This window comes from Diadema setosum, chromosome 11 (assembly GCF_964275005.1).
Source record: "Diadema setosum chromosome 11, eeDiaSeto1, whole genome shotgun sequence".
Lineage (NCBI taxonomy): Eukaryota > Metazoa > Echinodermata > Echinoidea > Diadematoida > Diadematidae > Diadema > Diadema setosum.
Genome location: NC_092695.1, coordinates 12,403,032 through 12,415,732, shown reverse-complemented (window position 1 = coordinate 12,415,732; position 12,701 = coordinate 12,403,032). Strand labels below are relative to the sequence as shown.

General features: G+C 34.2%; 1 protein-coding gene across 1 annotated transcript in view; it reads right to left on the bottom strand.

Annotated features, from left to right (window-relative positions):
* Nucleotides 1-10,685: 10,685 nt before the first annotated feature.
* Nucleotides 10,686-12,701, bottom strand: part of LOC140235293 (uncharacterized) — a 40,320-nt gene continuing 38,304 nt past the window's right edge. The window contains exon 23 of the mRNA XM_072315323.1: nucleotides 10,686-11,346. Coding sequence (XP_072171424.1) covers nucleotides 11,057-11,346 — 290 coding nt within the window. The 3' untranslated portion in view covers nucleotides 10,686-11,056. The remainder of the gene's footprint in view (nucleotides 11,347-12,701) is intronic.

Below are 12,701 nucleotides of genomic sequence, written 5' to 3'. Positions count from 1 at the left end.
GAAATTGTACATGCACAAATTGCATTCTATTGAAATGTATTATGTACACTAAGAATATGCTTCCTCATCTCTTTCCGACAAACGAAATTATGAATTCTTTCAACTGATGGTAGCATTTAACAGCTAGGAGAGATATTGACTTCGTTACATGAACAAATGAGCAGGCTATTGTTGAGTTTCCTATGAAATGCAATATAAGACTCATCCGCACAATGATTCCGAGTGTGCCTCCCTTTGAGGTTGATGTATTTGTCCTGAAAACACATACAAAATACCTGATAACCGTATAAGTATGTGATTATGGGATGTTGCAATGATTTTTGAAACTTCGTGGAACAAGAAACTGTGAATCCCAGAGAATTACTATCTATTACATTGTATATACAATGTACCCGTGGAGAATACCTGCCGCTTGTTCCTGTCTTTACTCATGTTTCCACATTGATTTATCCTCTTTTGATTCACAATGCAATGTATACTAGTAATCTTGTGAATTAAAAGCAATGATATTTGGATGGCGTACTTTTGTACCCTTAACACAGAAAGGTATTCGTAACGGTTGCACTTTACATTAAAAAAGATCGTTGCCATGTTTCATTATAGTATTCGTATGGTCATTTACTGATGGAGAATACGGGAGAAAGAAGTTTTCAAAATTTTGAAATTTCAAGTGTATACAGTGTATATACCAATATTGGGATTAGTTATTGAGTGCTTAATATTTTTTTTTTTTATTCAACGTATTATGTGTTGTATTGAATGTGCAAATTTATGTCAATGGAGTGTAATAGCTGTTTACTATGGACTCTTCGATAAAGGTATCTGTATGAATCAATTCTTCGTGTACGTTCGAATGACAGTGCATCTATAGCTTGTACAATATTTTCGACTCTCTGGTCAATGATTCAAATACAGTCGTGATAGTGCTCCAAGTGAAGAGTTTCCGCAAGTTTTTAGGCCTTCATTTTGAAAGGCAGTTTCGCGTTATGTCAATGAGGCCACTGACAAAAATGTGTAATTCCTATATTCGTGTTTTGACTGTTTTCGTGAGTTTTTGACAAACTTGACGAGCATCACTATAATGTTAAGCATGAGATATATATTTTTTCTACACTCTTATTCATCTTCTGCATTGTTGTACAGGAATGTTTCAGTGTACGGCATGTTTACCTTAGCGCTTGCTTCAGAGTGTGCTACTCTTGTCAAGTATATTGCCGTTGAATTTCTGCGGTCCAAGATGTTTTTATTGTTACCGTAAATTAATTACGCACGTTATAACTTTGTAGCATTATAATACAAGCATATGATTTTGTTTTATTGCCTTGCGCCCGTCACGTATGGGATAACTCGTGAATTCATCATGCAATCATATTTTTCTGTTAGTTATTGCCAATGTCACCAAAGCTATACGTTGTTTGGTGGTGTTTTTTTTTTTGTGGTCTCAAAGAAAATGTAAGAAATTTTGAAATGTCAGTATATAGGTATGGGGTTTGCATTGAGCCTTTTTGAATGATAAGTTTTTAGACTGTGTTCGATATGTTTCTCTTCGTTTTCACTGTATGTATTGTAGATAAGAATAAAACAAATTCGTAAAAGCAGAGGTGGTTGCTAAGGAGCCGGTGCCTCTGCCTATTCTTAGAAAGCGGTAATTAGTCTATGAAATTCCTCAGTGCAGAATTATATAACCATTGTTTAGAACATGACAGCTCTTGACTCTTTAATATATATTGAAATTATGCATGCGTATATAGTTGCGTATATTGTGTTGCGAAAGAAGTGAATTACCAATAATCAGTGGTGATTCGCTTTCAACGATGTGTCTCATATTTTACTCAGATTTATCACGATTTGTTTGCCTTATTCTTTATGATGGAGTCAAAATTGTGCCTTTGGATTTCATGAAAACGCGATGCATTTTCTTGCTAGGTTACGTACATATTTGAACTGACGGTTGACAGATATTAATTTCAAAGATGTGCAGACCATGTTGCTACAGTAACTGTACAGTTTTTAACTAATGGATATGCTTTAATTAAGTACGTGTAGGTAGCAATATAATGACCCTGCTTACATTTTGATGCTGGTTTGTTTGGTATGTCGTTGTTGATTTCTCACGACGAAATTATTAATGTTGAATAGAATTCACTATTCCTGGTGCTGTAAATAACTCATGTTATGGTCTTTACAATGAACCACCTTACTCTTTGATATTTATGACAGGTTGCAGTACTGAATACTGCGTTGTGTAACTATACCGACATATGAATGGTACTTCTGCCGGTTAGTCAACATAGCACATTGAAATCACACTGATTTTTGTACATATATGTCATTTTGACGAGCTCTTGTCATCACGCATAATTACTTATTAGGATATCGCGCATTATATAAAATGGCATGACTTCATGTTTAATTTTTTACTTACATAATTACAGTGGACGTTATAAGCATGAAAAGCACTAAATGAATATTTATAACTGTGCATCTTCTGTATTAGAGAAACGATTTTGTATTTACTTGCTTGAATGATAGCATACCACATTCCTCATACTCACAGACAGCATTTCTTGCAAGTATTGTCGCACAATGAAGGTGTATTCATGTGTATGTTCACTAACACAATATGCTAGGCGTAATACTATTATGATAACTGATTATATTCCACGAGAAATAACGCTGTATATTTACATGTTTAAACAATGTAGGCTTTCAGAGGGATGTTAATAAACTATCAAAAAATGTAATGATATCTCGAACACTTCTAGTGTATATATATTTTTAGTGCTGTATTATTTCTGTTGTTTTGAACTTTTGTTTGAAAGAAAGAAAGGAAAAGTAATAAAAATCCATAGTATGGTTTGTGATATTTTTTGAAAAGATTAAGATTCTCGTACGCATGTAAAACATTAACGCTGAATATATGCGTATGCTTAGTTTATTCTGAGCTTAGAATAGGCTAAATGTAATAGACAGTTGCATGTGTACAAAGGTTTTTGTTTGTTTGTTTGTTTGTTTGTTTGTTTGTTTGTTTGTTGTTGTTTTTTTTTGGGGGGGGGGTTAGGCAAGAGTTCCGAGTTAGTATTTTGCATGTTATAAAGAGCTCCTGAAATGTCTATGTGATCACGTGAACTTAAGATTCTCTATAATCACACACACAGTCTGTATTTCTTGCATTACGCTACGGCGTAGTTTAGATACCCAGAGTTTGAATTACTTTAAATGCGTACATGTAATGGTTAAGAAGAATGAAGCAACTGTTAAATGATAAAGGTATATAAGGTAATTCTTAAGAGGAGTTATTAACACTATATATTAATTTTCATACTCATCTAATTTGTACATATTTCTTCAATCATTTCCAATATCTCTCACCGACAGGCAAGTGATAAGTTTCTATAAAATACTTTTATTTCAATGCCTGGAATTGTAGGTGATTGATTTAAACATTAAATAAAGGTGCAGAATTTAAACGCTATATGTTTCTGCTGCTTGAAAATCGATGTGTTTGTGAGTTTTGTACTTTAAGATGTGTGTGTGTATTGTTTTGTTTTGTTTTTTCAAATCATGAGTTTATCTTTCGTCAGCATTCGAAACAGTAATTGCACTACAAAGTGATTCAGATGACAGTTAAGACCTGACAAGGAATTGGTCAAAGCAGATTTGTACATAAAATGATTACTTCCGTTAAACTGATATGACATTGTTGTTGTGGATTTCTCGTTGGGAAATTATTGAAGTTGAGCAGAAATCACCATCCCTGAAGCTGTACGATAAGTATCTCCTTTGTGGTTTTAATGATTAACCAGATAGTCTTTTGCTGAATGCCACATCGTTGTATACATATTTATCACATGAGCTGTATATGAATTTAAGATTGTGGGGTCTGCCATGCAGTATCACAGACTAAAATTTCGTGAACCCTCAATGTCATTGTGTGACTGTTGTACATAGAAATCATTCTAGCAAGCTGTTATCACACACATTTGGATGAGAATATCATACTGTGAAGTTTTATTAAGCTATGGCATAATGCTGCATTTTCACATAGGTAATGCGAAACTTTATAAGCACTAATAAAGCTCGATAAGTACGTATATTTGGAGATAAACGTATTTCGTATTTCATGTTTTTACATGTTTAAACAATCTAGGGTATTAGATTGTTCATAATCACATCAAGAATTCCTTTAATGTAACAATTTTGACTCGTAAAAAAGTGAATGTTATGTTGAGAGATGTATGTATTTACGTGTTTGAACAATCTAGGGTATCAGATTGCTCATATTCATATCAAGCATTCCTTTAATGTATCAATTTTTACTTGCAAATGTGAATGTTTGTTGTATGAAGAGATGTATGTATTTACATGTTTGAACAATTTAGGTTATTAGACTGTTCATTATCATATCGAGCATTCCTTTTATGTATCAATTTTGACTTGCAAATGTGAATACATAATTATGTTAAGAGATTTGTGTATTTACATGTTTGAACAATAGGGTGTATTAGATTGCTCATATTCATATCAAGCATTCCTTGTATGTATCAATTTTGACTCGCAAATGTAAATGTTATGTTAAGAGATGTATGTATTTACATGTTTGAACAATCTAGGATATCAGATTGCTCATATTCATATCAAGCATTCCTTTTATGAATCAATTTTGACTTTCAAATGTGAATGTTTGTTGTATTAAGAGATGTATGTAGTTACATGTTTAAACAATCACGGTTTTAGGGTAACAGAATCATTGACTCGCAAATGTGAATGTTTGTTATATTAAGAGATGTATGTATTTACTTGCTTGAACGATTTAAGGTATATGATTGCTCATATTCATATATCAAGCATTCCTTTTATGTATCAATTTTGACTTTCAAATGTGAATGTTTTTTATATTAAGAGATGTATTTACATGTTTAAATAATAGGGTATTAGAATGTTCATATTCATATCAAACATTCCTTTCATGTATCAATTTTGACTTGGAAACGGGAATGTTGTATTAAGAGATGCATTTACATGTATTTACATGTTTGTACAGTTTAGGGTATAATAATTGCTCATACGTATATCAAGCATTCCTTTCACGTATCAATTATGACTTTCAAACGGGAATGTTTGTTATATTTAGAGATTTTGATCATAAATGTTAATAGCATTACATCATGAAATATACTTATATTTCTCTGCATTTTAGTTATACCGAAATGTTGAACACGAAGTGCACATATTATATGAAAATAATATTGGCTGTGCTGGTACTTATGTTTTGACCGTGGTATAGTGATTTGTACAGAGACTAAGATTCTCCAATATAATGTGGGACCTTATTGCTTTTCAGCTTTGAATGTTCCAAGTTTTATTTTGAAATTAAACTTAATAGTGGCTTGTGTCTGGGGAACTTTTTAGATTTAGGTTCCAAGATGATCAATAAGTGCATGTTGTGGAGAATTGTTTTAATTTGCCTGTGATCCAGAAGAGCCTAAGCCTTGTATATACATACTTGTACTTTGGCCATGCACTCCATTACTTTGCTTTCCTCGCTTACATAAATGGATATTGACAGTACACACTTGCTGTTACTTCAGTTACCTTGGCGACATTCATTTTGAAATCGAATTATTTCATCATGTAGCGTATATTTTTCTCCGTAAAAATATTTTCAGAGAGTGGAGTCTATATCCTTTGATTATAGTTACTACTATGCTTTGACTTCCTGTGATACTTATCAACCTAAGAGTACATAGTTTGGTTTATATTACGCCTATGTTTGCATGTTGATGAATGTTTAAGTGTCTCATGTATAAAGTGTGGAATCTAGGATATTGATTAGCCGGTTTGATTGTACGTCGAATGATAACTTCTGTGATATCATTACTAGGTGGATGCTCTTCATCTGTAAACATTCCACCGAGTAACGCCTGGAAGCTGAACCATACGAAGGCTTATACACTTGTCTCGCTTTCATACTCAGAGGGCTGTATGGCTATTACCTATTTACAGAGGAGATGTCTCAGTGTGTGTCCAAATATTAACATAGAGGAGACAAAAAAAAATAATATACTGTGTGTGATCATGGTAACCGATGTATCATTTTATGAACTTGATAACACTGAAGAACGCTGTCAATTCGTGCGTATGTCTCGCTCTCTGTATTTGAGATATCGATTACTCTTACATGCCAATATCAACATAAGTGTATGCAATAGGCATGTGTGTTGATAGTAAGGTGCCGGTTAAAAATAACAACGTCTCTCAGAATTTGACATGCGTAGACATAATGTGTGAATATGTAGAATTTCTTGTAACATTATCATTCTGTACATTTCAAAATACCACTGGTGTATTATGTGAAACGGCAGTGTGAACGGAGGAGTATCGTCGACTAATGAAGCCATCGGCATATGATGACGCCATCTACAGTTGATGCTGCTCAAGATGTTTTTGGTTGCTGTTGTTGTTGTCGTTGCTTTTGGCGACGCTGAGACTAAAAGAAAAAAAAATATTACGTATACACTGAACAGAAATGTATGTGTATGGAGATATATACTGGATTGTTTCTCTAATGCAAGTCATTGAACGTTATAATGATGGTGAGTTTATAATTCTAAAGTACACTTGAAGTGATATCTCTATGACTCTTTTTTTACGTTGAGACACTCGCTACGAACATATCTAGTGTACTGGGGGAAGAAGTGTAGCAACATGCTTTCACATGAAGTATGTAGATGATAGATTCATGTGAAGTATCATCCTGCGATGAAGTGCTCATCAAATCATTCATTCATTTGAATTCATATGGAAAATGTTCTGTACAACAAGAGCAACGGTTTATTTAATTATGTGGTTTGAATTCATATGAAAGATTTTCTTTCAAGAGCCACGATTTATTTAATCATGTGGTTTCACTGAAGTAATATCTATCTGGTCGCATGTCAGTTTCATTTCGCCCTTGACCATCACACAAGGGTATAAGCATTGTTTATGTAACCCTGAAAGCACTTGTCCGTCAAGAATTGATTCGGAACACAAAGATAATTGTCTAATATTTTATCACACACGTATTGAAGATTGAATTCAGATGTTTCCATCACAACGTGCATTGTCGTTTAGAAATGCAATTGAAGAATCATGTTCGCGGACCATCCAATTATGAAAGTTAGGTCTCATTTTTCTTTCATGTATTTTTTGTTCCCGCACTGTCGAATTCGACATTTCGGTTTTATTGTTTGAATCTGAATTTCAATAGACGAACAACAACGTATATTTACAAGGGATGTTAACATGGCCAGGGGAAACTTATACGCAGATGTGTGTGTTTGCTTGTATTGAGAAAATTATGAGAAAATCAATTTTATATTGATTTCATCATTAAAATATTTGTTGACGAACAATAATATTGTCCTTTTTTGTATCAAATGACGAGTGTGATAAATCGACTCTGTGTTTGAAACGGGAAAGAGTCAGAAGGAGCAAATAGAAGAAACTACTGAAGGAATTGTGTGAAAGCTGAAGTGATTCGTTGGAATAGTACGAGATGAAAAGTGCTGCCACAGCTGTTTTTCATGTTTGAAGCTAGTTAGATGTGTGTGTTTGATGCTTTATCATTTATTTTGACTACTGGAAGGAAGTTTGCACTTTATTTCAACAACCAACACATATCAATGACCTTATACCCGTCATAGCTCTCATTATCCATTAGGGTCATGTGATTACAGTAACAAAAGTACAGAAATAAAAAAAAAATGCTCTGCTACAGACGTTAATCATTCCCGCAAATTTCAATTGGTTTATATGCCCATTGTCTCTTATAGGTAATGTACAATGCATTATATATAATAGTATATATATATATATATATATATATATATATATATATACTGTACATACATATACATATACATAATGAAATAAAGAAAACCAAAATTAACCAGAAACAAATGATGAATATGGGTTTCCATCGGAATTCAAACCCTAGACCTCTGGATTGCTGGGCCGGGTGGTCAACTAACTGAACTACAGAAGGCACTAGTACAAAAATGTACGCCCCATGATTAAGGGTTATGCCTTAGCTCGAGTGCGATATCTTTTGCTTCGTTTACAAAGAGTTACTTTCCCTCTCTTTCTCTTGTTCTGTCCGCCTTCCCCTTTTTTATGCATTCCAGGTGTATGCCCGCCTAGTCTCCCCCCCCCAAAAAAAAAGAAATAAAATAAAAAATGCGCCCCCTATAAATTTTTGTTATAGAAACCGAGAAACCATCTTTGTGAGGCCACTGTAGTGGTACCAGAAAATCGCGCTGCAACCGATGAAACCCAGAAAGTGGCACAAAAAAAAAAAAAACAAACCCAAAAACAATTGCACGGGGAGCCTTTTTTCCCCTTGTCAGCTGGTTAAGCCCGGAAGCGGAACCAGAATAATTTTTTTTTTTCGCCCCCAATGTGGAACATAAACTTGAACTAAAAGGTCAACTTTTTCTGATTCTGAACCCTTCCATTAAAATCCCAGTTTCGGGCCTGGGTGTGCGTGTGTGTCTGTGTGTTAGTGTGCTATTCTTTGTGTGTGTATGTTTGTTTGTGTGTGTGTGTTCGTGTGATTATGCGATAAAGGCCTTATACATTACAATGCATTTAAATGACTATAAACTGATATGTAATTTGAATTTCAAAGCAAGGATCAAAGGTACTCTTCGATTTGAATATCAAATCGAAAACAAAATTAAATAGTGTTTTTATTGTTTTTGATTTTATTACTGGCATAATCAAAGTGGCGCCATTAAGAACGATTACCAATTGTTCTCACAAACACCAACAAGCACCAACCAAAGAAACCTTATCCTTTGAATACGAAAAGCGAATACTATAAAACTCGATTTGAATATCAAATCGAAAACAAAATTAAATAGTGTTTTTATTGTTTTTGATTTTATTACTGGCATAATCAAAGTGGCGCCATTAAGAACGATTACCAATTGTTCTCACAAACACCAACAAGCACCAACCAAAGAAACCTTATCCTTTGAATACGAAAAGAGAATACTATAAAACTCAGAAACTGTGCTTATATACCCATATAATGATGCAAAGTATGTATGTGTGTGTAAATATATATATATATATATATATATATATATATATATACATATATATATATATATAGTGAATATATATATATATATAATCTATATATATAGATTATATATATGATATATATACAGTTGTATTATGTGTGTGTGTGTGTATATAATCATATTCATATATTTACATAATATATACATACATTCTAATGTGAAGGAAATAATCCTAACGGTTAGTTTATTTGTCGTTGCTTTGTCGTTCTCTAGCCCCAGCGTCATTTTCTCGAGCATGAGCTGGTATGTAGTGAAAGATATTGATTTTAACGTGATATTTTTCCCTAAGGAAAACATTAATGTAGAAGCATTTCATTCCAACAAGAAATTGAATACATGAGAACTACAAGAGCACGCACGCAATGCACACACATGACATAAAATATCCATTTATTCAGAGCACACTTTTTTTATTTATCTATATTGACTCTGACAAGGAAATGAAAAAGAACTTCTGCTGATGTGTGGCTGTACGTGACCTGCTCTTTTATTTGGTACGTTAGCATAATCATATTGGATGGATTGAAATCTACGATAATTGTTACGTCATACACGCCACTGTTTGCGAGCAAGGTGGCCAAGGCATTCGTGTTTACCCTTGGATGTATACAGATTTCGTTGCGCAGCCAATGATAATACTATCATGACTAATTTATTGTGGGCATGCATGGGACTATCAAAATTGTCCCACATGCTGCATATAATAATCTATGCAGAGATTTAAGAAATCCCTCTGTCTAGTACTAACATAGTCTAAACTTTTTATATCAACAGTTGTTATCTTCAGTCTTGAAACCAAAGATCAATGTGACGTTTCGCCGATAATCATTATGTACACATGAATCTTTTCGCAGGGAAAAAAATATATTTAAAAAAAAGTTACCATGATCTGGTCAATAAACTTCTTCATTCATTGCAATATCTATGAGTGACCAGCCAAAACCTTAGGTTAAGATTATCAAGGTTTCCCCTTTTCGTTTTTGTTTTGTTTTGTTTTGTTTTTTCATTTGAAGTGCAAACCTATGTTTATGCAGTTGTGTAGGTCATATTTAAAAAGCATCTGCATTCACCTTTATTTTATTTTTTATTTTTTGCTCGTTTTCAAGTCAAAATTACCATTTAGAGCATGTGGGTGTTCTACCTTTGTAGCGCCATGGTTCTATTATACTTTCTTTTGATATGAAAGTTTCAGAAAAATAGTGATACATCCACTAATAAACAACATCGTTAATTAACAATAGATCTCCTATATACTAACCAATAGTTACGTTTAGACGGTGATCTTGAACTTCGAGGATAAGCTCGTAGTTAAGTATGGGGCGCCAAGTGTCGCACGGTCTCTTTCGTCACAAAATTACAATTTTGTCAACTAAATAACAATTTCGAGACGAAATTATTTCGGTGACAAATTTGTTTTTGATTGAGTCCCGATCTATTTCACTTAGCCGGCAGAAAATGTATCAAATACTGCTGTCGAGCAAGAAATCATATGACACACTCCCTTTATAATCTGTCTTCGCCGAATGATTAGGGCCTACTATTTATACGTTTATACGAGGAAAACATGAATAGCCTTAGGGCGTTTAAGAATTCCCGCCGGTGAACTCTCGGTTTATCAAATAACATCACTTATGATCATCCACAAATAGCATAGGCCTCGATTCTTCATTTAACATCAACAGCAGTTTGAAATAATACATGCAATCAGATGTTCGTTCTGCATGAACGTTGTTTGCTGTACTAATGATTTTCATCGGCGAAGGAGTCTTGTGACCAGTGAACTCCACTTACACTGAGAAGAACGATGTCTTTTAGGCCCTAAATTAGATATTTCCCCCCTCGTTTTCTGGAGTTGTAGACCTTTTCCATGGACTATAGATTTCTCTTCTTTTGTTCCCGAAGTGTATATCGTCAGTTTCGAGGATTTAAGTTGAGCAAAATGAATGAAACTTCCAGTCACCCTCTGAACCGAATCCGGTCCAAATTCCAATATAGTTGATCTGTGTAGTGAGCGGGTCAGCCACGTCCATGAGGGGAGTATCGTCGCCATAGTGACCGATCTTCAGACGACCATCGGCGAAGTCGAGCCAAAAATGATCGAAAGTAGGCCGTCCGGACAGGATCAGTGTTGGATAATGGTTCGGGTAGTTACAATCTTCCCAAGGCTTAAGACAAAACCGTATGCCTCCTTTTGTGTTTCTCCAGCCTCCAATTGCTTTAGCCGGCGACATATTCAGGGAGAATTAAAACACAGAACATGTGTTTTCGGTAACGTATGAAGAGCCATTTATTGCCCTTTATTCGTTTGATTAGATAATTCCCTAGACGTGTCAGAAATCACAAGATTTAAAAGCATTTGTCATCCCTTTGTCATCGTTACAAATATTGTTGACTTGAAAATTACCACAAAGGCCGTCACTTTCGACATGTCCAGACTGCATAAAGCGCTAATAACATAAACCCGAACATGTGAGTTATGCCTAGAGTTTACTGCAATGACTGATACAGTGATGCAATCATCAACAACAAGAACAACAATAAACACACACATAGAAAACACACGCAAGCATGATGCCTCGGAGATACAACAATAGTAATATCATATTTTTGAAATAAAAACAAATAAATAAATACCAAAAAAAAATGAATACATGAAAAAAATAATTAATCTATAACTTTCCGCTCGCAAGCCACTTCAGCTGCATCAAAAATTGAAACTTTAAACAATTACATGTATTCGGAAAAAGTAGCTCTCGTGGCGCACTTATGCCAGTCTTTGCTACTCGGCATGATTGCAATACACTGAAATGGGCAGATACATATTCAGAATTTAATTAAGACCTACAAGTAGTCCAAAGTTAGCGGGCATAGTTGAAATGCGTTTTAGCTCTAACGTAGTATAGTTGTATGAAATGGCTATCTTATTTGTATTAGCACACAGTACCCTTCTGCAGCCCTACGTGATCTAGCTGATATAAACAAAGGAAGTGTGAACTACACTAGAATTCTAAATAAATTTATTGCTATGCACACGCCAACTCTGCAGAAGATGATCGAAAAACAATGCTCACGCTATTAATGATATCAGTCAGCTTTATTTATGAATATCAACGGATCTCAACTTATTTGTATTAGCACACAGTACCCTTCTGCAGCCCTACGTGATCTAGCTGATATAAACAAAGGAAGTGTGAACTACACTAGAATTCTAAATAAATTTATTGCTATGCACACGCCAACTCTGCAGAAGATGATCGAAAAACAATGCTCACGCTATTAATGATATCAGTCAGCTTTATTTATGAATATCAACGGATCTCAAAGTGACTGATCTTGATCGTTGATATTCATCATTAAATATCGAAATCGTCATGAATACCATTAGATATTTATACCGGTACCGTACCACTAAACATTCGTTGTTTTGGTGGGTTTGCTTGTTTGTTTTTTTTGACAAACAGTATAGCACACACTTCTATTCTAGAGTGCGAGAATTATTTTGCCTTCATGCGTCTGATAATTAGTATGTATGCGTGTAGAAAAAGACTTATATCAAATTGGTTAGTCAAA